Below are 26,767 nucleotides of genomic sequence, written 5' to 3'. Positions count from 1 at the left end.
GAGATCACCAGTCTTTTACAAAAAAACCCAATATTAGAGTTTGTCAAGATATGTTTTGAGAAATAAGATCCCAAATAGTGAGGATGAACTTGTATGTTCACGCAGTTATGCAACATGGGACAGACTAAAGGTGACAGGCCTATTAAGTGCCTGAAATTGGTCCTAAATTTTATCTTATCTCTGTGAGCAGTAACCAAGAATTGCGAAGGAAATTCCTTGAACGGAAGTAAAGCCAGGCTTTTCAACCACCAGGGGGAGAGAGCACATAAAAAACAGGACAAAGCTGGTAGCAATCTTTTCTAAATCTTAGGAACATCACTTGCCCATGTACTACCAACTAAAATCGGGTCCCTAGGGTCACAGCTTGTTAGTATGTATTCTCCTAAATATGTAGTCTCTGAAACAACCACATGTAGAGCTTCTTTCAATAAACTAAGTAATGAACTCCCACTTAAACACCATTCTAATTTATAACCTGATTACAGTCATCCCCCTTCAAAGAAGTTATTTATTATAGGGACCAAAGGTTTAAAGTGACTGCAAAATTCCCAAATTTGAAAAAACAAACAAACAAACAAACAAAACCGGGCAAATACTGGCAATTGAATTATGGGTCTCTTAGATCACTCACCCTTTGAGGCACTCCAGCATTGGACCCTGGATTTCCTTGTTTCAACTTCCCATCAACAGCGCTCCCTCCCCTTTTTCCTGGCCTTCCCTCCCTTTCTGTAGCAAACCCTGTCCCTAGGCACCTGACCCAGAGTCACCGGAGGTAGCACCCATTGCCTTGGCAGCCAGCCCCAAGGCCAGCCAGCTGCCCTCCTGACTGTGACCTCTGGACATTGCTCTCCTGGGCCAGGTAAAGATTTGCTTGTTCTTTACAGGGAGGGATGCGTGAAAAACTAAATACATTTATCGCCATGACCTAATGCAAGCACTTAAGTTCCAGACCCAACAACTAAAACGCCGAATGTGAATTAGTTTGTGTAACCTTCATAAAGAACACCGTGAAGCGGGTACTAATACTACCCCCGCGTCACAGGTGGGGTCACTGAGGCACAGAGCAGGTAAGCAACTTGCCAAGTCCCAGAGGTAATCTACAGTAGGACGCGTTTTACACCCAGCTGGTCTGAGTCTGCTGGGCGCTTGCCTCAGCTTGCGCGCGGGCGGTGCTGCGCGGCCATGGGGTGCAGGCCGCTCGGAGGCCAGCGCGGACTCGCGGGGCCGGGCACACTGGCAGACTTTCTACCTGGCCTACCGCTCACGACGGAAATGGCCCGCGTCGTCCTTGAGGGCTGGGGCCGCACCTTCCCCTCGTGCGCAGGGCGGCCGCTGCCGAGCCGCCCCGGCACGCACGTGACGGCGGCTAGAGGCGCCCCGCGGGTCGGGGCGGGGCGGGGAAGGGCGGGGCCTGGCATCGCGGACAAGTTAACAGGCGGCTCCCGCGCTGGCGCTCACTTCGCGGAGCAGCGGTCCGAGGTGGTGGTGTCCCGGCAGCTACTGCCATGGCCACCGTGCGGGAGAAGGCGGCGGCGCTGAATCTCTCTGCTCTCCACAGCCCGGCGCACAGGCCTCCTGGTAGGTGCTGGGGGCCCCGTTGGGGGAGGGTGGGGGTCACGGGGCTGGTTGCAGGGCTCTAGCTGTTCTCGCACGGGATACTTTCTGGATAAGCAGTATTTCAGTGAATAGAAGTTTTGACTTTCTTTTTTTTTTTTAATGATTATATGACATTAGGAGAGATGTTGGTGAATTCTGCCACCAGCTTAATCATATCTTTGGGATCAGTTTGCTTAGCATCTTGGTTTCTTTAAATGTCCAAATGAACAAATGGGATGATCAGTTATAAAACTCCAATTCTAGCGTATCTACAATTCAGTAAATATAGTTAAGATATCCAGATAACCCTTGGCTTCTCTCCCCCGCCCCCTTTTAGATAAGTTATAACTTTTTCCCCATTTTGTATTTGCGCTGTGGGGTGTTATAGGAATTGGATTCCTGACAAAAGCCTTTCATTTGTGAAATGCCAACCAGATAACAGTGGTCAGTGAATTGACTTAGGTCAAATGGGTGCATCTGGGTGCCCTAGTCTTGCGTTCGACTTAAAATAAGTAATGCTCCTTTTAATCTGCAAAATGCTAATGATAAATTGTCATAGAGAAGTACTTCTCATTTGTACTTTTCTAAGAATGGATCATAATCTTGAACTTATTCTGATCCAGTTTAAAGGATTCAGATAATAATGCCTACATTCAGAATTTCTCCTTGTTTTACAATGTGAAAAGAGGAGAAATGCTTCATCATCTGAGAATTTAAAATCGAATGATATCGGAAGCCTTTAGAAATCTTTAGGCTCACTTTCTGAGTGAAAGAAATTCCCAAACTTTACGTGATTAAAAAACATGGCACCCTGTCTTCTCTATCAGTTGAAATACCGACTGAGCTTCGGGCATTTGCGAATAGGCTCTTAGATGGTGTAAACCATCCCTTTCACTGTAACGGCTTATGTGTTCAAAAGTAAGTAGATGACTCTCAGAGGGAAGAGTTGAAGTGCTGGTTAACAGATTTGAACCCAAGGAAAAGACACCAGGTGCACTGAGCAGAGAAGGGCCCACTGCCTTTTCTTATTTGTTTTGTTTGCTTCAGTTGGAACCCTACCTGTTAGCATTTGATAATCCCTCTTCCAACCTTTCGTTGCCTTGTCACAGTCCCAGTGAGCACAGTAATAGGAGCCTCTGGTTCTTGGTTCCTTGCCATTTCCTTTCTGTGTGCTCTGCCAAGCAGCTCTGTACTTTTGTTTCTCTACGGGTTAGTAACTCTTCCATACCTTAAAGGAACTGTAATGACCAGGGACCTGATTTATGTACAAGAAATAAAGCCTGTATGTTAACTTTTAGCCATAATTTCAAAGATATTTGTCTTTTAATATAGACAAACAAGAAAGTGGTATGTTATCCTGTTATCCCTTCATACTGTAACCTAATTCTTTGAATTCACCTGGTATCACTTTTCCAGGGAGCTCAAAGTATTTCCCATATGCTATCTCATTAATCTGTATGAATTAAAGCAGTGGCCAATGCCTACTTTTGTTGATAGTTCTTTTTTTAATTAATTATGTATAGTTAGTATATAATTTTATATTAGTTATATTAGTTTCAGGTATACAATATAGTGATTCAACATTTTTATACTTTACAATGTGATCACCCCACTAATTCTAATCAACTGTCACCATGTAAACTTATCACAATATTATTGAGTATAATCCCCTTTCTCTTTCCACCCATCCCCTCACCCCCTCCCTCTGGTAACCATCTCTTTGGTCTTTGTTTCTATGAGTCTGTTTTTGTTGTTTTGTTTTGTTTTGTTTTTAGAGTCCACATATATGTATACAGTATTTGTCTTTCTCTGCCTGACTTATTTCACTTAGCATAATACTCATCCATGTTGTCACAAAGGGCAAGAATTTATTTTTTATGACTCAATAATACTTCATTGTGTGTGTATGTTTGTGTGTGTGTGTGTGTGTGTACACACCATATCTTTATCCATTCATCTACCAATGGACACCTAGGTTGCTTCCATATCTTGGCTATTGTAAATAATGCTGCAGTGAACATAGGTGTGCATATATGTTTTCTTTGGATAAATACCCACAAGCAGAATTGATGGATCGTGTGGTGTATCTATTTTAGTTGTTCGAGAAATCTCCATACTGTTTTCCATGGGGCTGCACCAGTTTGCAGTCCCACCAGCAGTGCACAAGGGTTCCCTTTTCTCCACATCCTCCACAGCACATCTTATTTGCTTTTTTATAATAGCCATTCTGACTGGTGTGAAGTGGTATCTCATTGTGGTTTTGCATTTCCCTGATGATTAGTGATGTTGAGCATCTTTTCCTATGTCTGTTTGCTGTTAATAGTTCTCTTAACATATTTTTAAGTTGTTCCTATTAGTAGAGATTTATTTTACATACTTTACCTGCCTGCAGCTTTTTTTTCAGAGGCAATCTCAGACTTCAGGATGAGAACTCTAGTGCCATATAAGAGAAAAACAGTTGCAGCTGCTTAGTTTAACGCCCAAAATGTAGTTCTCTACCTTTATCTATTTTCAGGTTTTGGTTAGTGTCCAATAAATGTAGTCCTTTTCTTTTGTCTTGACAATTTTGTGAGTAATGTTTTAAAACCTCTATAAAATTCTCTTAAATCCTAAATGATTAAAAACTTTGTTATTTTCTGATATGTGTCACATCTTGTCTTTGCATTTGCTAGTAGTCTATTTAATTCATACTTGTTTAGAGCTTGACATCATCATTCAGGTGGTATGAACAGGTAAAGGGTAAACTCTTTAAGAGGGTGTGGACTGTGTTCTCTTAGTTTTAAGAAAGACACCCTTCCTTTTCTTTTTACTCTTTAAATAACTTAAAATCTTAGAGTAGATTTAGATTTACAAAAAAGTCATAAAGTTAGTTTTCTTTATTATTAACATCTTATATTAGTATAGTACATTTGTCACAATTAATGAACCAACATTGATACGTTATTAACTAAAGCTCATACTTTACTCAGATTTCCTCAGTTTTTGCCTACTGTCCTTTTTCTTTTCCAGGATCCCATGGAAGATATACATTACATTGAGTCCAAGTTTCCTTAGGCTCTTCTAGATTGTGACAGTTTCCTCCTTTGTTTTTAGATAGACATCTGTTAATCGCTGCGTACTGTGCCAGCCACTTTACATATATTATCTGAAAGACGTGGAATTAGTTCTGTTTTGCAACAAAAAAAAGTTAGACAGTTTGCCCAAGATTGCATTATTAGTAAATGATGGAGATAAAAATGGAATCCAGGTTTCTGGGACTCCAGAACCCATGCTCTTGTTTTACTCTTTATATTCACAGAATCTAGCACTGTGCCTGTTGCCTTAGGACAAGTTTCCATGTCTGAACATTATTCAGTCAACCCAAGGTTTCTGAACGTTGGCACTATTGACATTTTTTTGTTGTTGTGGGAGCTGACCCTGTGCATTATGGGATGTTTAGCAGCATCTCTGGCCCCTCAACCCATTAGATGCCAGTAATACTGCCCCCTCCTCAGCTTGTGACAGCCAAAAATGTCTTTAGACATTACCAAATGTCCAGTGGGGAGTAAAATCAGCCACTATGAACCAACCATTGTGTTAATGCTTATTTAAAATTTTTTAGTGGTTGGCAAAAATCTACAACTAACAAATATTGAATAACCAAGTGTATTATGTGAGGTGTTCTATAAGGCAATTAAATAATTTGAATCTCTGAAAACCATAAGGAAATTTGAAAGAAATAAAGTACTAGCTCACTGTTCTTCAGGATTTGTGGAAAACTGCCTACCATGGGCTATCTGAATTCTTTTCTTGGTGGGTGGTGGTGGGGAGTTAAATGAGAATGAAAATAAGATTGTTACATGTTCATATTTAGCATGTTTTAGTAATTCTGTGAGTATGTTTACATTATACTGAGATCCATTTTTATAATGTGCATACTGATCTAAGGAGTTAATATAATCTATTTGAAGTGATTATGCATTTTAGCTCTTAAATAGGTTTTCAAAGCAGGAACCTGGTTGATGTTGACTGCACAGATCATGGTCGATGCTATTATCCCCTTGTAACTCCTGAATAAATGCAATTTCCTGACATGTATATTTATATCTTGATTTTTAAGGAATTATTATAGTAATAATTTGATTATTAGTGTGCATTTTAGAAGTGAAGATGGTTATTTGTAGTGTTACAAATATATATATATCAGAGTTCAACATCAGAAGCTTAACATTTTTATTGTTGGTGAACTTTTTTCTGGTAGACATTAAATACAACAGCAGATTTTTGCTTTTGAAAAAGTTATTTATTTTTTCAAACAAATAAAGGTGAGACTGCTTGAAAAATGAATGTTAACTAGCTTAGATTTCGATAGTATTTAAGAACATGTGTACTGTTACAGATTTAGTTTAAAACAATTTCCAAATCTCTCATGAGGCCACCTTTCAAAAAGTTTTTTATCTGATCAGGTCAATTTTTTTCACATACTTCATTTCTTACCATATTTTTAATTCAATGTCCATCTCTAAATGGAGAGATATGATTTCAGTCTCTAAAATCCTATAATCAGCAGTTTAGACCTGAAACTAGCCTTCAACATAGCATTCAATTCTTGTAGCAGTAAATGAGGAAACCAACCCATAGAGGTTAAATCTCTTATCCGGTGTTATTGCTGCTGGTCTGCAGACTCTTCGCTCCTTTCCTCATGGTGATTTTAGAACACACTTGACCAAATGTAAATAAGCATCAAAATGTAGGTAGTGTTGAATTTTAAAGAATTTTCCAGCTCACATGCAAGTGAGGTTTGAGGACAAACTGAAGCTTAAATTCTGATTGCTACACTTACAAAGCATTCATTGTACACTTCTGGTCTCTTGAATCCTATTTAGAAATCACAATAATTCATCTTGCTGGCCATGGTCTGCTATACCAACACTCATTTCAGCTATTAGATGATGATAAATAAGTTTCAGTCCAGCAGTGGGGGTTCGTGTTCAACTGGTGAAGTCAGCATTAAAAAAACAGGTTATCCTAGTGTGGGTTTTGGCACATTTTCTTAAGTCCAGGGTATATAATGTGTTAGAGTATCTGTATGAACTTGAGCTAGTTTGGGTCTGTGGGTGGTGACGCTTAGGGGGAAATATCTCAGGATGCAATGTTTGGGAATTAACTGGTCAGTGAGAACAGAGGGTACCTGAAGGGGCTGAACTGTGTCATGCCTGGAGGACTCTGGAAACATTGTGTGGCTCACAGGTGCCTACTGTCTTGCTCCAACCTGTTCTTTAATCTTTTATACTATGTTATCCAACCTGTAAAACTTCCTGATTTCCTATATTTAAGCAGCAAGTTAATATGGGGAAAGATGTTCTTTACTTTTAAATTCCCATGTGCAGATTAGCCTTTTTCACGTCACCTGAGGCTGTGTAGTCTTTCCCTCTCACTCCCTTCACTTGTCTTATTGATCTCAAATTAATAAGTGACTCAACCTTATCTTTTAGGGTTTGTATGCTAACTTACTTGTAGTTCAACTGACTTATGTGTTTCATCATTAATATTATCACTAGCCCAGAAGTCTGTTCCTCTGGTACTTAAAGGCTATCTGATCTCTCCAAGTTTGAATCTTGCTTATTTTCCTTTTCTGTCTTACCCCTGTGTACTGTGGATAGTATATATTATAGAATTTATGATATCATGCCTTATTTTAGGAGTATTGACTACCATTACAATGAGAAAAATGTGATAAGAAATATTTGAAAGCATGTATTCTTTCTTTTCTGTTTGACTAAAACCCTGCCTTATTTCTCTGCTTTTCTTATCTTTGCAGTAGGCTGCAATAGGCTCCTATTGAGCAGGAACCAAACTGTTAGTTTACCTTGCTTCCACAGTACTTAACTCATAAGCATGCATAATAGGAAGCTGTAAAAATATTACTTTATTCCAACAACCTTGTGTGTGTGTATCAATAACTATACCTCTATCTTGCTTTCTTTCTAGCTACCTGATTGATAAATGCTTTAAAATTATATAGACCACGAGCCACATCCCAGTATTACCTCTTATAACATAACATAATGTCTGGAATTGCACTTAACCTCCGTGAATCTGTTTTTCATTTCCCAAATAGAGATGATATCTACCTCCTAGGGCTGCTTATAAAGATTAGATCATTTATGTGAGGCACTTAATAGACTTCCTTGTACGTAATTGGTAACTGCCACAAGGTCCTACTTGATCTGCACCCTTCAACTCCAAACCCCATCTCCATTCCTCTGATGTCACTTCCTACTGTTCTCTCCCTTGGTTGCCCACTCAGACAGTGCTGGCTGGCCTCCTTCCTCTTTTAAGGGCTTTTGCCCTTTCTGTTGTGCTCTTTTTCCAGATATCTGTATAGCTTGCTTCCTGGTTTCACTCAGGCTTCTGCTCAGATATCATATTGTCAGAGAGGTCATTCCTGACATCTCATGTAAAATAGCATTCTCTTCCTTACCTAGCTTTATTTTTCTTCTCAGCATTGGCCTAACATGTATATATTATCTGTGTCTTCCCACAAAGTATAAGTCCATGAGAACAGGGGCTATTTTGCTCACTATTCTAACACATACAATAGTGTTTAGCATATAGTAGACACTAAACTTTTTAATGAATTGCTACTACTAATTTAATATATCAATAACAAACTGCTCTAATTGTTCCTTACTAATAACTTTGGAAATTGCCATTTTTTGCTTAAGGATGGCTTAGACCTTATTACAAATGAACAGGGTTATTATGTGACATTTTTTTTGTCATTCCAGGTTTCAGTGTGGCCCAGAAACCATTTGGAGCCACATATGTGTGGAGCAGCATTATAAACACCCTTCAAACACAAGTGGAGGTGAAAAAACGAAGGCACCACTTAAAAAGACACAATGACTGCTTTGTTGGTTCTGAAGCCGTGGATGTCATTTTTTCTCACCTAATTCAGAATAAATATTTTGGTGATGTAGATATTCCTCGGGCCAAAGTGGTAAGAGTGTGTCAAGCACTTATGGACTATAAAGTATTTGAAGCCGTTCCAACCAAAGTCTTTAGAAAAGACAAAAAACCTACATTTGAAGATAGTAGTTGCAGCCTTTATAGATTCACAACGATACCTAATCAAGACAGTCAATTTGGCGAAGAGAACAAACTACATTCACCTTCCAGGTTAGTATATAATGTAAGATTATCATGGGGCACTAATTTGAAAAGATACATGCACCCCTATGTTCACTGCAGTATTATTTACAATAGACAAGCTATGGAAGCAACCCTAAGTGCCCATCAATGGACGACTAGATAAAGAAGTTGTGGTACATACATACAATGGAATATATTCAGTCATAAAAAAAAAATGAAATATTACCATTTGCAATAATGTGGATGGACCTAGAGGGTATTATACTAAGTGAAATAAGTCAGAGAAAGACAAATACCATATGATTTCACTTATATGTAGAATCTAAGGAACAAACAAAACAAAAACAGACTCATAGATACAAAGAACAAACTAGTGATTGCCAGGTGGGAGGGAGGGTTGGGGGACTGGGTGGAAAAGGTGAAGGGATAAAGGGGTACAAATTGGTAGATACAAAACAGTCATGAAGATGTAAAGTACAGCATAGGGAATATAGTCTATAATACTGTAATAACTATGTATAGTGTCAGGTGGGTACTAAACTAATTGGGGGGATCACTTCATAAATTATATAAATGTCTAACCACTATGCTGTACACCTGAAACTAACACACACACACACACACAAAAATACTGAATGTCAATGCTAATTGAAAAATAAAAATTAAAGAAATTAAAAAAATATCAAGGAAGTAGTTCAGGATTTTGCCTAGTTTTTAATGAGATGTTGACTGGCTTTATGTTACTTTTGAAATAGTAAATTAGCCTAAAATCTGGGTCTATGGGTAAACTGATGAAGTACAGTGAACTTACATTTATTTAGTATCTTCTAGAATTTTTATTTGTTCATATTCTGTATTTAGCAGAAACAAACTTTGAGCTTTCTGCTTCAAGTTACAATTATAGTATGAAAAATGAGTTTATATACAAAGTGGTATGAGAACACAGAAGGTGAAGGCAGGCAGGTAGGGTATTACTAGAATCTACAAATGGCAGATGTTAAGTATGAAAGGCATGTGGGAGCCAGAATGCATAGGGTTTCATATGATAGATTAAGGAGTTTGAGATTGATCATACAGTTTTGGGAGGCCACAGAAAGATTTTAAGCATGATGAGGCTGTATGGTCACTCTAATAGGGAGAGCTAGTTCGGAATCTATTGCAATATTGCCGTCTACAGATGAGTGTGAAGTAAGCAGCAGTGCTGGAAAAGAGGGAATCATTTAAGGGGAGACTGGGGGACAGAATTGTAGAAATCAGTGACTGAAATGGATGTAGGCAATAAGTACATAATGAACTGAGTTATTTGTCGTGTGTGTGTGTGTGTGTGTGGTGGGGGAGACTTTTCCCTTTTATTCCCCTCAGCTAAACTGTATAGAGCTAATAGAAGCTCTTATGATTCACATCTGACCCAAAGTCAGAGTTTTAGTGTATTGACTTTCAAATATTTTAAAACTCTATTTAAAGGATGATAAAATTTACCTCTATGTATATAGGAAGGAAATACAAGCATAAGGTGGGGCACAGTCAACACTTCCCAGATGCAGGTCTACATGCAGGTCCCTTGGTATCTGACTGCTACACTTAGGAATTGGGGACTTTGGAGATTTTAGAAAGGTAATTTTGTGTAATATGTATTAGATAAACACCCCTAGAAGGATCTGGGACAGCATCTGGTAATCAACCACATTAATATTTATGCAGTAAACAAAATATTCATACTAACTGGGATAAATAAAGGCTATGATAGCCTCAGGATGGGTTCTGTCATGACTTCTGAATAAACTTAAGATTTTTCAAAGTTTTAGGGTTTCAGGATTATGGATAAAGGATTTTAGGTCCGTATTTGGGAAATGATGAGCACCAGCTACCAAAGAATGCCCCAGAAGTACAGATAACTTGATAAAAACATTAAGCATAATAAAGTTTGTTTTAAAATTCAGACTAAAATTTTAGTCATTGAATTACTTAAATCTAAATGTCCAAAGGAGAATTTAGAATATGTATATTTAGACTTGAGAAAAAAGGTGGGATATTTCTGAATTCTATTCTTAAAATTTGCATTTGTTTTTGCTCTGATTGCTGTGAAATACATAAACTTTCTAGAAATGCTTGGCTCTTGAATGCTAAAATATTTCTCTGGGCTTACTAATAAACATTAATTTATGAAATAAATTCATTTTAGGTATGCAGATGCATTATTTAAGTCATCTGATATCAAATCAGCAAGTTTAGAGGATCTGTGGGAAAATCTGAGTTTAAAACCTACTACCTCCCCTTATGTAAATATTGCTGCCACTTTGTCTCCACAAGGTAAGCTAAAGATGATACGAGTAAGAAATAGAAGACTGACTTCAAATAAAGTTATTTAAAATGTTTCAATCTTAACCTTTTTTTAGAATTTAAATATTCAAAGCACAAAGAAAGAACATACTGTGTATTAAAGTTTTAACAGAAGTCTATTATCTTTAACAAATAGATCAGTGTTGCAATTCTTGAACACTGACTTTTGTCCTATCAGCTGGCAGAGGTTCAGATCTGAAATGTTTTGCATGCAGATTTTTATTTTAAATATTCTCTCAGATATTTCTTTTCCTAAGATTTTATTAGTTTACATGAAAATTTGAAAATTCCTTTAAAACATTAACAGAATTCTTATGTTCTTCTTGTCCATGGGCATTGGAATATAGTTTAATGACTTATTTCCACCTTCCCTCCCCCATCCCAGTTGTGGAAACCCCGAGTGGAATAATCTGCAGCCAATAAGTTTCAAGCTAGTTTTCAGATTGAATGAATCATTCTTTCAAAGTCCTTATTAACATGTTATATGACTTGATCTCTTATCTCTGCCATATTGCTTTTTATAGTACAAGAATGAAAAGAATTCCTGTTGTCTAAAGTCTATTCTCCTACACTTTAAACAAATCTTGATTGTTTTACTTTAAGAAACCACTTTATAAGGTTGACTTTCTTTCTCCCTTTTTCTTTTTTTGCCACAAACTTATTTGTGTAGACCTGCCTGGACAGATATTGTGGTGAACATTTAGTAACTATTAATTGTTACTTTTCACCTTGTCATTTTTCCCTGTGTAGTTATTAATGAAGTATGGCAAGAAGAAACAATTGGGCGTCTACTACAACTTGTAGACCTTCCACTTCTTGACTCCTTACTCAGACAGCAAGAGGTTGAACCTAAAGTTCCTCAACCTAAGAGGCAGCCTGACTTGGCCAACAACAGTAACTATCTGGATCGAGGGATTCTCAAGGCTTATAGTGACTCTCAGTATGTGGAAAAACATATAATAATTTGAGCATTTTTATAGGATGATTATAGCTAATGATTTTAAGATAATCTTTTGAATTCTCCTGTTCGTAGGATCATATGTGCATTGTCAGCTGATAAACAGTATTTGGGAAAGTGAAGAACAAAATCACCTTGGTCAAAATTAGAAAAAGATTTAAATTTCAGTACTTTTCATATTCATTTTGTTTCACATGTAACTTGCACATCAAATGAAGAAAATGATTATGCTCAGTCTTCCTATCTTTGTTAAAATGTAGGTCTGTCTGGTTTCTTAGGGCTATCTGGTCTTCAAAGAAACCTGGAAACAATGAACAGATTTGGCTACATGTGATTTGAATCCTTTGACTACATATGTTTTCATACTCCTCTATAATGCCTATTAAATATGTATTTTTTAATTAACTAGTTTTATTAAAAAAATGAAAGTAACTCTTTCTCTCATCTCTGACTACTACCATTAACTGAACATAAATCTTAAGGTTTGAAGGCTTAACTTCAAGTGCTAAGGTAATTATGATTTTTTCCTTAAAGAAGAGTTCTATAATCCTTCTAACTTTGAAACTCTTCTCCTAAATAAAATTATTAAAGGTTAAAATCTTGTATTTTTTAGCTTATTTAATTTTTAATTATTTTGCCTTAGTTGATAGTGTTCCAGTACAGTTAGGGAGATGGAAATTTTGGAATACAATTTACATTTTCAGTATTTCACCAACTCTACATTACAATGAACTATTAATAAACAGTTGAATGTCAAGGGGTGGTTTAAAACCTTATGTGAAAAAGTTAATCCCAACATACTAGTTATTGAACTCTGTCTGCATATAAAAAAGGAAGTGTATTATTCTACAAGAATTTAAATGACATATCTCCAAAGTAATACGTGAAAACATTTTTACTTTAAAATTTAAAGACAGCATCAGAAATGACCTCAAAGATCATCTAGCTGCAGTCTTTTTATAAACTTGAAGCTGATGTTCAGAGAGGTGAAGCGACCTGCCCAAGATAATGCACCTGGGTTGTAGATTATTAGTTGTCCTGAGACTATAGCAATAGAGTCCAAGATTGGTTTTTAAGAAACTATTTATATTAACAAATTGAATATCAAGTTATTTCTTAAAATGAAGCATTTTTCTGAAGTTACCCAGCTGATATTTTATTAGAAATTGTACTTAATATTTAATTATTCTGAAACCTTACCTTATCTTCCTCTGTTCTCTCCTAGCCAAAGTGAGAGATAATAGATCATATACAGAGCTCTGAAGCAAGCAACATTATATTAGAAATATAGTGGCCTAGGAGTCATATCTGAGATCTAGACCTGTCTGGAACCCTGAGCCAAGTTACTTAGAGTTTCCAGGCCTTCACTGCAAATGTAAAGAATAGGGTTTGAATTTTGATGTCCTTTTCAGTTCTATATTGTAGTGAACAGATTGTTTTCACCTAAAAAGCAACATGAAAAAGAAGACATATGTTAAGAAGAACTTTTTACCTGTGATACATGATCTAGCTATATGTTAAAAAGAATGAAACATATCTTTAAGTATATAGAAATTTATCCCAGTGGCAAACTTGAAATAGCTAGTAAATTTGGTACCGTGTGTATATTTGTTATTCTTTGCTTTTTAATATATATATATAATCTATCTTAATGTCCATAGGGAAGATGAATGGCTCTCTGCAGCAGTTGACTGCTTGGAGTACCTTCCAGACCAGATGGTGGTGGACATAAGCAGAAACTTCCCTGAGCAACCAGACAGAATAGACTTAGTGAAAGAACTTCTGTTTAATGCCATTGGCAAATACTACAGTAGTAGGGAACCTCTGTTAAATCATTTATGTGATGTTCATAATGGAATTGCAGAACTCTTAGGTAAGTAAGATCTTACTGGATACTACAATTTGTCTTTCGGAAGAAAAAAAAAACTATCTTCAAAATTAATCAAAATGGTACAGCTTCAAGCTAGGAGTAAATCTAGATTGATTCTTGAAAAGCACTTTATTCCAAAACGTCTAGGAATCATTTGGAAAGAGGCTTTAATAAGGTCTAAAGTTAGCTCTAACTTTTGGTCGTCACAAGAGAGTGCAGAAGCATTTAATGGAAGATTAATAAGCATAGAGTAGCAATTGTTTTCTTTAGAAAGCAATACGAGTACCACCACTATTCCCACTTCAGTCTCTTCAAAATGGCAGACACTCTTTGTCCCTCTACCAATGAACCAGACTGTTCCATGTGGTTTGTTGAAAACAAATTGGAGATTTCAGAGAATCCTTTCTATTTTTCTCAGGTAGAGTTGGATACATAAGTACTGTTCACATAGTGTACCCTCAAAATTTATTGAATTAAGGAATTTATGTACAAAGCCAAGAGTTGACTTAACATCCTAAGATTATTATATGACAAGGACTTAGGGTATCAATTGCCAATTTGAGAGTAGGCTACCTCGATTGTATTGGTCATTCACTGTAATTCCTAATCTTTGTTTTGTTTTGCTTTTGAATATTGTGTTGAATAAGTTTACTGTTTAGCTTAAGCTTTAACTCGAATTTTGTTCCTTTTTAATATAGTCATTTGGTCCAAGTTAAAACCACTTTTTTTTTCTTTTGGCTAAAGTGAATGGGAAGACTGAAATAGCATTAGAAGCTACTCAGCTCTTTCTAAAGCTTTTGGATTCCCAAAATAGAGAAGAATTTAGAAGACTACTGTATTTCATGGCTGTTGCAGCACATCCTTCTGAATTTAAATTACAGAAAGAAGTAAGTCTTTTATCTAAATGTTAATTGTAGTCAGTATCCTTAATAGGACCCACATGTCAGATTCTTCTATCATCAAGTATGCTGAAGTGGATAATAGCTGTTAATATTTAACATTGCCTTTTATATTTAACTCATTCTTTTAAATATATACCATTAGGTGTGTTTTGTTTTATTTTTATAGAGCGACAACCGAATGGTTGTGAAAAGGATATTCTCAAAAGCTATTGTTGACAATAAAAATTTATCCAAAGGCAAAACTGATCTTCTGGTACTATTTTTAATGGATCATCAAAAAGATGTTTTTAAGGTAAAACTCTGAAAGTAGTCGAGTCGAGTTTATGCAATAGATCACTAGATTTAAATGCATTTGAATAATGTCCCAGGTCTCTTCTTTTTTTTTTTAAAGATTCCTGGAACTCTACATAAAATTGTCAGTGTTAAGCTCATGGCCATCCAGAAGGGAAGAGATCCAAACAGAAACACAGGTAATCTGAGAAATATTATTTTCATGATCTTCCAAAGATAATTCCTGTTGTTTATTTGAGTGTTTTGCTCTATGTAGTTGTACTTTAATTTCTTCTAAACTTTCAACAATCTCCTCAGAGTTATCTAGGCTTAGCAGAGAGCCTCCAAATGCTCAAAACCAGCTTGACCAGGGTTAGAAAGTCAGCACCTTCAGTGAATCTTACAAAATGGGGAATAAAGTATATAAATATGATTTTTATAGCTAAATCTGAGGAATAGATTAACAACTTTTTACTTTTAAAATTTAAGGATATATTTTTTGCCAGAGAATTGATCAAAATGGTTATTCTGACCATACACAGAAGACAACCAAGGATGAGCTATTGAGTTTACTAAAGACGATTGATGAGGATACAAAACTGTCTGCCAAAGAGAAGAAAAAATTGCTAGATCAGTTTTATAAGTGTCACCCAAACATCTTTATTGAGTATTTTGGAGACTGAGTTTCTAATGTCTGTATATAATGTGTGTATTTTAAGAATAAATTATGTATCCTAAAGATCCAATCGCATTTGTAATCTTGAATGTTCTTCTAAATATGAAACTGTACTTAATAAAAATTTTTTTGTATAACCTTTTGTGTCTGGAAGTGAGTTATTAGATGGTGTTTTGCTGTTAAGTACTGACCTCTCTTTGGATGAGTTGATTTATAATTATTGTGCACAATACTTTATATAACATCATAGGAATTTAAATGACATTACATTGTTTACATAAGAAAATATTAAACAGGATGTCCATAATTACATTAATAGGTGTGGTTTGTACCTTGAAAGGTACTCCTCCGAGATATACAATATGATAGTGAACTTGCTAATTACCATAAACTAGACAAGTCAGAAACTGAACTTTCCTAACGCTTTTGAAAACTTCAACATCTTTTAAGGCTTACTGTGGAAAATTTCAAACATATGCATAAATAGGGAGAACAAAATAATGAACTGCCACATTCTTAACCAGTTTCAACAACTGTCAACTCATGGCCAATCTTGTTTCATCTCTGCTCTCACCCATTCCTTGCTCCCACCCCAGCAAATTTTTGAAATAATTTCATCTATAAAATTTCAGCATGTATGGCTAAAAAGAACATTAAAAACATAACCGCAATATTATTGTCAGATGTGAACCCACAGTTCCTTAATATCAAATATGAAATGTTCAAATTTTTTTATCTTAAATGATTTTGACAGTTTATTCAAATGGAGATCCAAACCAGGACCATAAATTACAATTGATTAATGTGCTTTTTAAGTCTCTATTAATCTATAGGTTATTTCTCCTCTCCTCTTTCTGTCTCCTCTCCCTCTCCTCCCCTTCCCCTTCCCTTTTCCCTCCTTCTTCTTCCCTCTCGCTTTTTCTGTCTCTTGTTGAATAAACCTTGTCAGTTCTTGAATTTCCCAGTCTGGATTTTGCTGATTGCAAACCTGTCCTATCCTTTATCATGTTCCTCTCTGTCCAGTATTTCTTGTAAATTTGTCATTAGAACTAAAGTCTTCAACTTTTTATCCAAGTTAATGATTATTCCAAGATATATTTGGTAAATAAGCAATATAATACAATTTGAAATTGTCAACCTTGCAATAATAAACCTAAAAGATTAAAATGAGATGAATTGATTTTATCTATTTAAACTCGACTTTTAATGACTGGTAGAGAAAACTAAAATGATGCACCAATATGCTAGCATGTCATTCCTTTATTTTCTAAGATATAACTGGTACTGACTAGTCTTTAAGTGGAAGTTGACTCATATCTATAATATATCCATGATACCTATTCAAAGAAAGCAAGAAATAACTTAGTCGTTTACATAGGCAAGCAGGGAAGGCAGCTCTTTACACTAAAATGGAAGAAGAGAGTTTAAGTGTGAGGAAGTTTTCAGAAACTACTGAAAGTGATGAGACTAGTTGGCAGAGCATCTGTGTCTGTACTATCTGATTTGCAACCTTTACTTTGCATATCATCAAAGAGAATGATTATTTAAAAAGGCAGAATTAACTGTCTGGTTGTATTCATGGTCCTAGAAGAAGCATCATTTCTAACAGAATGATAGTTTCATGGGAAATTAGTAAAACCACAGTTTACCTCAAACTTGATAAGTTTTAAGAAAAATTGGTCATGTTTACTGCAAGCACTGTTAAAGTTTTAAACCACAGGTCCAGTGTTACCCTGAATGCCTTGGGCGGCCCTCCTGTATCACTGGAGTTGTCGACTGTTTATTGTGTGCCCTCATTCACTCATCCATGATGCCTTCTTAGGGACCCATCCCCACTTATACACCTAATGCCTACGTGGCTGTGAGCCTCCCCACCAACCTAGCTGAGGAGACCAGGGCTAAGCGTTGATCCAAGGACAGCCTACCTGTAAGTAAATGAGACCGACGGCATGAAAATCAGCTTGGCCAAATTTTATATAGAAAAATCTAAATTATGAGGGAGCAACAACTAAGAAAATAGAGAAGCCAGTCTGTAGCTTGCAACAAGAAGCAGACAAGTGATGAGAGAGATCCTGTGAGACGTGGAGATGACAGATCTCTAGAGCAGCTGCCAGCTTTCTCCTTCCAAGTCTCTTTCCAGACTTGGAGTGAACTCTCTTTACCTTGAGGTAATTTGAGTTTCCAGTTCTTGCAAGCCAAAAATCAAACTGGAACATGTGTCAATATATTTTTAATATTTAAAGGAAATAATTCAAATATTTCAGAAGATTACAAGTAGCTATTCTAAGTCAAATAGTGGTTTTGGTATTGTGGCAGTGTCCTCTCCACATGTGAAAATTGTTTATATTAATGCAAAGAAAGTAGGACACTCAATAGAGTCCTGCCCACGTGTGATCTACTTATAAGTAGTGTTTGAAGGCACTAATTCCACCCTATTTTGTTCTACTTACTTAAATATAAGAAGTATATGAGCTACAGGTAGGAGACGATTACCTTCATTTTAAGGCATACGTGATTTATGCTCTTCAGTCTTAAAGCATTTTTACAAATGAACAATTTGTTGACGTAACTTTTATTTTTTAAGATTAGGCACGAAAACTATTCCTAGTCATATAGTTCGCTATCTTACCGCTACAGGTTGAGGAAAGCATGGTTTTCTTGGAGCAGCAACTAGTCGTCCAGCCCTGAGATTAGTCATGCTCCTCACACCCTGGGGCTGAGGGAGATGAGGCTCCAAAATGGGCTTATCTTAACATATAGTTTTCCTTTCTAGAACACAGCCGTAATAAAATACTCCGAGAACTCACTGTGTTTATGAATTACCTAAACCGAGCTGAACCTTCATGAGAACCGTTTTTCCTCTTGACTTCCGTCATTTCAAAGCTATAGTCTAGTTCCTCCTATGGACAAAGTGTAGCAGCTACTTAATAAATGTAAGGGAGGACCCCCAAACCAAACCTAGTCTGTTTGGCTAGGCTATCCAGGTGGTACGCATGACTTCTTTTAACCACCAACATGAGGGGAGGGGAATAAACTATGTGCAGCTACGAAACACCAAGTAATATTACAATTTGAAAACCTGGGCGAGAAGGCTTTGAATGCAGGTGCGGCTGGGCGGCTTCTTCTTTTCCTTCACTCGCCGGACGCCGCACGTCCTCCACCTCGCGTCCTCCACCTCGCGTGTACCGCCGCCGGCTCTGGCCGAGGCGTCCCTCTGGAAGCGCCCGGCCTCTGCGCCCACCTTTCCGTACGGGAACATGGCGCCGCCCTGCGCGGGCGCTGCCAGGCGCCGAGCCACCGCCCGCTTGGCCTCTTTCGGCGGGCACGGAGCCTCCCCGCCACGCCTCTGCGTAGGGAAACATGGCGCCTCCGGCTGAGTCACGCCCCCCGCCTTTCCGTACAGAAACATGGCGTCGCCCTCCGTAGGGCGGGCGCCTCCTGGTTAAGAGCAGCCTCCCCCTTGCCGACGCGGATGAGCGACTGCGGTGGCCGCTCCCCACCCGAGGCGGGCGGGAGATCAGCGAGGGATGTGGCCTCGGAGGGGCAGAGGCTGAGCCGCCCGGCCCGCCGCACATCGCTTCCCGCCCGATTCTCCGCCCCAGCAGCAGGAGCGAGAACGCCGACTCCGCGGCAGGTGAGGGATGCGGACGCGGAGGCTGGCAGCCCTGTGGCGCCCGCCCGGGAAGCACGAGGTCAAAGTCACCAGCATTGCTTCGCCTTTTCCCGTCGGGTCGCGGTGATGTCGGGTGCAGGCGAGGAAGAGGCAGGGACAGCGGGCGGGTTGAGGTTTAGTGCGGCCTTTGTCCCAACCCTTGGCGGTTGTCCAGGCGCGCCCCGCGTCCATCGCTTGATCCCGGCCGGGCCACTCCCTCGCCGGCCCAAACAGTTGTTTACAACGGTATCTGGACCCTGAGAATGAGTGGCACTGAGTGCCGGAGAAAGTGATTCCCGGCGTCGGTGGACAGAGCCCCTGTTTTTTTGCTCAAAGATCCTTTTTTTGCTGGGGAATCTCTGGTGTCCAGCTTGGGCCTGGCGTGAAGATCAGATAGACGGTCTTCTCCGCAAGTGCGAGGATCCTCCTACCCTCGGTTCCTTTTTTAGGCATAGCAGGAGTTGGTGATTGTTGAATGAATGAGCACACTGTAAGTAGTTAAATGGTTCCTCGCTGCATCCTCTAGCCTTCTAACTATAGTTACCATTCGTGGGTAGCCTGTTGTGTGCCATCTGTTGTTATGCATGCTCTGTCGTTTAAACTTTCCCCAAACCGAAGAGTTAGGTTAGCTGCATTTGACAGATAAGGAAACTGAAGTTAAACAGGTAGTAAAGAGTCTGAATTGGAACCCAACGCCCATCCCTCCCACATACAACTGACATCAGAGATGACACAGCTATCAACAAATCCTTGGTGGGTATCTGTTTAGAGGATATACTTACACGTATGTGGGAAACATGGTTGGTCTTGGCCCTTAAGAAGTTAAAAATCTAGGTGAGTTTTAAAAAAATAAAACCCAGCAATTTTACAATCTGGCCCTAACCCATCTTTTCATCTTCATCACCTGCCACTTGTTTTCACTGCTATTCATTTTCGGGTGCCTTCACTTCTGCTCTTTGACTGAAATGCCCCCCTTTTCACCTCCTCTTCCCCTCCAGGTATTTTTTAAATTAGGTTAAATCTTACCCTTTTCAAAAAGACCAGCTTAAATGTCACCTCTTCTGGGAAGGTTATCCCAACCTCCTTCCAGGCAGAATTAGTTTCTCCCTCTGCTACATTTCCCATAGTGATCTCTATTAAGGAGATCATAATGCCATTAAGGCTTAAGTTTCACTGTGTTTCCTTGTAAACATATCATATCTCCCCCTCCAGACTATGCCTTTTCATCTATTCCTATTTAAAGAAACATATTTTGAATTGGCTTTAAGCAATGGTGAATGCCAGATGTCTAGTAACAGGAGTTCAGAGAAAGGTGCAAATACTGGTGAAGTTGGGGAGGTGTCCTGGGAGGAGCTTGGACTTGAGCCAATCTTAAAAGATGGGTTAGTTTGCTTATTTAGTATTAGAGACCTGGAAATCCTGCCTTACCTCCTCACTGCACAGAATGAGTTACTTCATCATTTCTGAGCTCATTCCCAGCATGTGAAGAGGATAAAATTAGAAGTGTTTTTGTTTGCCCTTTCTCATAGAATATGCTGGGTAATGTTGTCTTTTGGATCTTGAAGCATTTGCAGAGCCAGATTTAGGACAGAGAAGAGACGCATGTCTGGACTGGGATGTTGGAATGTAAAGGAGAACTAATTGCATTAAAGCAGCCTTCATATTAATAACACAGGTCTGAAAATGCCAACTCCAGTAACTTCATTCTATTTAACGGAGGTATCTGAAATTTCAGATAATTATATAAAGTGATTCTTCTCCATTGTGTAGTTTGCCAAATCTACCGAAAACAGTTGACATTTCTTTTGATCCTGGATTATCTTCCAGGTGTGTAATAAAGTCTTATTAGTGTTTATGAAAATGTTTTATGATCTTAAAGTGCTAATAGTACAAATGCTAATTATTTTCTGTAGTATAAATGCAGAAACATTGTGTCTTTCTTCTCCCTTAATTGAAAACATCTTAGGAATAGAGAACTCTAAAACTGCTGGGAGTGGGGTGAGGGGACACAACTTGACAAAAATTTTTATAGTAAATAAGAGGTTATTTACTATTCCAGGCCTTTATTAACTGGCCCAAACCAATTAATAAAGGCCTGGAATAGTAACCTCTTATTTACTGTAAAATAAGTGTGAAGTGTTATTCCTGTTCTAATCAGCTATTAAAAGAAATTAAAACTCCACCCAACCCAATATGGTTATTTGCAACTTCCTGCTTTACTCACTATCTTTTCCTGATGACTAGCAAGGAGTTAATAATAAGTATTTGCCCCACACATTCTTCTTAAATGCTTCATAAAATTCTACCTTCTGTCTTCCCCAGGTATCTTATCCACATAATAGGATCAGGGAAACAACTCCACAATTCAGTATGTTCACTTGGAAGCTTGATTAAAAGCATTATTTCCAAAGAGGTTTCCTATCAGCTCTCAAGAATGAGAATAAAAAATTTCAGAATTGAAACACTCTTTGATTAAAATAGAAGAAGGCAGTTTATAGTGTTTTCTTCTAACAATTTAAGGCCCTGTGTTCTTGTGATGTACTCAGGATTGGGACAAAAATATTTAAATTTGTTATTCTCTATCTGAGGTACAGGTCCATAAGTTTGATAAATTACAAGTGTCACTTTACAGGTATCTGTTTAATCATTGAAGTAGATTATTATAGCTGGATAAGATTTTGGCAAGCCCATTTATTTTACAGATAAGAGAACTGAAACCCAAAGAGATTAAATGATTTGCCCAGAGTCACACGACTAATGACTGACCATCTAGTTCTCTAGAACATTTTGGTTCATTGTTTTTTCTTTTCTAGGAAAGTGAATAAACTTAATCGAGGATGTCTGACAACCTTGACAAGTCCAATATAAATGAAGCAGAAAAATCAAAATCAAATGATTCTGAGCAAAGCCTTGAAGATGCTGTGGAAGGTTCTGATGAAACTTTACAGAAAAAAATAAAGTCGGGCTCTCCTAGTACCCAAAGAGTACAAAGACCTCACTGTAAGCAAATTTGACTTTGGTTAGAAGCAATATTATCCCGATTTTCGGATGATATTTTTATTAGGCTTCCTTGTACTTATGGCCCTGAGCTAGGTAGGTTTTAGTAATTGTGATAACATTGCCAGTAATTACCATTTAAGGATAGCAACAGTTTCTCACCTGGCAGCCTAGTCACCTTTGGGTTTTCAATTGCATGGGAATTTAAACTTGTAGAATAATGTCCAAAATGTTCCTATTTCCTCCAGCCTCTGACATTCCAGTTTCTCTGAAGTGCTATGAGAAATAAGAGGGTGGAGTGCAAATTGCAGCTTTAATTAAAAGAGTGAAAAGTCTGAGAGGCAGGTTCGAGCCAGGACTGTGCTTGTGCCGGGTAAAAAAAAAAAAAGGAGGATTTTTGAATGTGAGTGAGTTCACCACACCCTAACTTCTAACTAACTTCACTGCCTGGGGGCTTAGTTCCCACGAGGTTGAGGGAATTCAGTTTGCTTAACACATGTGATGAAGTCACTTCAGATCCCTGGCAAGGAGCAGGCCTTGTACATGAAGCGGTGGCAATTTCCACCCAAATTCCCAGCATTTGCCCCAACTCATGTCTTTTATTAAGGATGCTTAAGCTTTCTGAAGTGAGTCCAAAAATGAAAAGTTTGAAGAGGGAGTGTCATAGTCTAAGAATGTCAGTGCCGATGTTATCTCTTAAAGTATAGATGATTAGTAATTCTTCATCTTTGGAAGAAGTACACACATTTTTGTGTTTAAGGTGTGCATATTTTAAAATGATCAAAGAAAGCCCTTCCCCAGGTAATTTATTAGTCAACATCGTGTTCTTATAGGAAATATTAGTGAACCTCGTTTTATTATCACATAGATTTTGATAGACTACTAGGTCAAATTGTGTTCAGGGAAACATGCTGTTAATATTAGTCTATTATGCATGTGTTAGGTCTTGTCTCCACTATGTATAGTTAGAAAGCTTCTGTTTTCTCCTTTTTTAAATAAGGAAAATACACTTATCTCTTAGGATGGTTTTAAAGATCGAATTAATTCATGTAAAGCACTTAGAACAATGCTTCGCACATAATAAATGCTCAATAAACATTAGTTGTTAACACTACTGTTATTCCTACTGTAATACATTTGTCATTAATGCTACTAACATGCCATCTATTGCATCTAAAGATACGACTGATTGCTGTACTGTAGATATATATGGCTAATGTGATAGTTTTCTCATCTACAGTTGCCAATAAAGGAGGACCTTTCCTTTAGATATTCAGTCTTTCTTTGATTGATGACCTTGCTTTTGGCATCCTGTCAGTCTCAAATGGCATGACTACAAATTAATGTCAAGTCAACACAGGATTACATTATCTGAAATTGTATGCAATTAAGTCCTTAAGGCAAGAGTACTTATCCTGGGACCCATGATTAAGTGTGAGGGGATCCAGGAATAGTCAAAAGTATGTCAGCATTTGTATGTATATACATTTTTCTAGGAAAAAGGTCATGGAAGCTTTCTTTAAATTCTCATAGAGGTTCAGCCATGCCACCCTGAACATGCCTGATCTCATCTGATCTCAGAAGCTAAGCAGGGTCAGGCCTGGTTAGTACTTGGATGGGAGACCACCTAGGAAGACCAGGTGCTGTAGGCTTTAAAAAAAAAAAATTCTCATAGAAGTTTATACCAAAACGAAGTTTAAAATTAATGCTCTAAAATATTTCTTATGGTTTTCTTTCCCTTTCTCCTTGTTGTAATAGGTAGGTACAGGGCTATGGGCCACAGTGCTAAGACCCCTAGTCTGGGGCTCATCAGGAGGTCAGGAGGCATCATTGCCCATATAGAGCATAAATAAGAATTCACAAAATGTGAAATTAACTGTTTGCAGATATTTATCACAAAACTGTATAAATGTATCGCTGATGAATCTAAAGTAACTCTAAAATCACATCTGGAATTCTACAAATTAAAATGTAAATAGCAAAAAGCCTTTCGCCTTGCAAATGATAACAGAGAGTAGTATTTATGGGTAGAATTGCTATTGGTAACTATGATAGTGCGATTTATAATAAATATGTATAAATATATTTGGTCTTTGTCCCATTTCTGGCACAGAGCTCCTAAAACCATTGGAATTTCCTAAGTGATGAGAGCCATAGAGGTGTCTTTTGTCAGTGAGGTGATTTTTGGGAAGCATCTAGGGAACCTAAGGGTGAGAGCTGGTTGCCAGGAGACCTAACCATGTGAATAGAGGGTTGGAACTTTCGGTCTCACCCATCCCACCACCCACCTCCAGGGAGCAGAGAGGAGCTGGAGATTTCATCAGTCTCCGATGGCCAGTGATTTAACCAATTATGCCAATGTAATGAAGCCTCCATAAAAACCCGGAAGGGTGGAGTTCAGAGTGCTTCTGGATTGGCGAATTCATGGAGGTGCTGGGAGAGCGGCACACTGAGAGAGAATGTGGAAGCGCCATGCTCTTTCCCCATACCTTGCCCTGTGCATCTCTTCCATCTGGCTATTCTAAAATATATCTTTTTATAATAAACCAGCAATCAAGTATGTAAAATGTTTTTCTGAGTTCTGTGAGCCTCCTTGAACCCAAGGAGGGGCTTGTTGGAACTTCTGATCCATAGCCTATCAGTTGGAAACAGGGTGACAAACTGGACTTGCAGCTGTTATCCAAAGGGATGTGGAAAGTCTTATAGGACTGAACCCTTAACCTGTGGAATCTGGTACTATCTCCAAGTAGATAATAGAATTGAGTTGAATTGTGGGACACCCAGCTGGTGTCTGAGAATTGCGTACTGGTGTGGGGAAAACACCCTCACCTTCCCCCCACACACGTTAGAATTTCACGTACAGAACCTTGAGTAAGTGATATAGAATATTGAAAAAGGAAAAATGGCTGGCTTGTAAGAATTGGTCAGCACTAATCTGAAGTGGTGATTTGATTCTAAAAGATGATTTGTTCTTTGTGTGCACCCCTGTGTTCATGACAGCATTATTTACAATAGCCAAGATATGGAAACAACCTGTGTTTATTGATGGATGAATGGATAAAGAAGATGTGGTATATATATACAATGGAATTCAACTCAGTCATAAAAAAAGGTGAAATCCTGCCATTTGTGACAACATGGATGGACTTTGAAGGTATTATGCCGAATGAAGTGAGTCAGACAGAAAAAGACAGTATGATTTCACTTATATGTGGAATATAAAATAACACTAATACAAATGAACAAACAAAAGACAAAAATGAACCCATATAGGCAGACAGCAGATCGGTGGTTACCTGAGGGGAAGGAGGGTGGAGGGAGAGTGAAACGAGGAAAGGGGGTCAATTGTATGGTGACAGATGGAAACTAGACTTTTAGTGGTGAGCATGATGAAGTATTTACAGATGTCAAATTACAGCGTTGCACACCTGCAACTCATATAATGTTATAAACCAATGTTACCTCAAAAACTTTAAAAATAAATAAATAAAAAGTAAAATGCGATCTGTTGTTTAAACAGAGATCCTTAGGGTAAGGATCAGTCAACTAACTTAATATTTCCTATAAGATCAACTCCCATGTTATTTACATTCTCTGCTCATGAAGCACCTCTGCTCTAGTGTTTAATGACCTAGTTGACCAGTAAAAGATGCCATATGCAGATGGAAATTGTTATTCCAGCTGATATTTTCCATTTAGCATTTTGGTTTATTAAATCAGGTACTTGTTAGATTAATTAGTAGATCCCAGTCATCTTTAGATAAATCGGTGACATTGAGTTCTTACGTTTCTAAAGTATACGACTAGACTTTGAATTATGGTGTCTCTATATTAATCAATTAGTGTTTATTGAGTGCATGCTGTATATCAGGAATCCAGCTGTGAACCAGACACACAAGGTCTCTGTCCTCATGGAGCACACAGTCTAGCGAGGAAGACAAAGTAACAGGGAATTTCCACAGTGGAAATTGCTTCACTATAGTCACTCTATAGTAGCTGTTTGGGTGACATTTGCCATCTGCCCTTCATAAATGCCCATCTATTTGTGTGACTAGAAGCATCTCTTTAAAGTGCATAGACTCAGATCCCAGAACACCGCAGTAAAGAAATGTGTGACCATTCCAAATTGGACTTCATTTTATTTTGGAATCTGTTCTCCAGCCTCCCAAAGGGTGTGTTTAACTTGATGGGGTTTTCAGTTTTTCTAACAGCAACAGCGCACACATGCTGTAACAGAGTTTGGCAACAGCTTTCTCTCTATATTGCATAGTAAAATAAATCCCAGGGTAAAATACATGTAACCTTACCATTTTTCATGGCTCTGAGAATAACTCAGATTCTCTTCACAAGTTGAGGTGAAGCATGTGTTGTC

The 26,767-nt window shown here is 38.0% G+C and overlaps 2 protein-coding genes and 1 pseudogene across 9 annotated transcripts in view; all 3 read left to right on the top strand.

Annotated features, from left to right (window-relative positions):
- Positions 1-1,447: 1,447 nt before the first annotated feature.
- Positions 1,448-15,883, top strand: DEPDC7 (DEP domain containing 7). 2 transcript variants are annotated; one of them, XM_011362522.2, is made up of 9 exons: positions 1,448-1,578; positions 8,367-8,757; positions 10,913-11,040; positions 11,821-12,010; positions 13,690-13,901; positions 14,643-14,785; positions 14,967-15,092; positions 15,192-15,270; positions 15,560-15,883. In XM_011362522.2, the coding sequence occupies exons 1-9, from the start codon at positions 1,506-1,508 to the stop codon at positions 15,751-15,753; spliced, it is 1,536 nt and encodes a 511-aa protein (XP_011360824.1). In that variant the 5' UTR covers positions 1,448-1,505; the 3' UTR covers positions 15,754-15,883. The 2 variants fall into 2 exon arrangements, with proteins under 2 accessions (XP_011360824.1, XP_011360825.1); XM_011362523.2 differs by having other exon boundaries at positions 15,577-15,718.
- Positions 15,884-19,233: 3,350 nt separating this feature from the next.
- TCP11L1 (t-complex 11 like 1) overlaps positions 19,234-26,767 on the top strand; it is a 28,137-nt gene continuing 20,603 nt past the window's right edge. Inside the window, exons 1-3 of one of the 7 annotated variants that reach the window (XM_023532045.1) lie at positions 19,261-19,380; positions 20,964-21,117; positions 22,212-22,398. In XM_023532045.1, coding sequence (XP_023387813.1) covers positions 22,236-22,398 — 163 coding nt within the window. In that variant the 5' untranslated portion in view covers positions 19,261-19,380; positions 20,964-21,117; positions 22,212-22,235. Of the gene's footprint in view, positions 19,381-19,425; positions 19,889-19,928; positions 20,152-20,963; positions 21,118-22,211; positions 22,399-25,495; positions 25,567-26,767 lie in introns of those variants that run through there. The other 6 variants (XM_011362521.2, XM_023532047.1, XM_023532046.1 and 3 more) reach the window with 6 other exon arrangements.
- LOC111741307 lies at positions 23,929-24,047 on the top strand (annotated as a pseudogene).

Source organism: Pteropus vampyrus, unplaced genomic scaffold (assembly GCF_000151845.1).
Source record: "Pteropus vampyrus isolate Shadow unplaced genomic scaffold, Pvam_2.0 Scaffold76, whole genome shotgun sequence".
NCBI lineage: Eukaryota > Metazoa > Chordata > Mammalia > Chiroptera > Pteropodidae > Pteropus > Pteropus vampyrus.
This window is presented reverse-complemented; position numbering and strand designations above follow the sequence as displayed.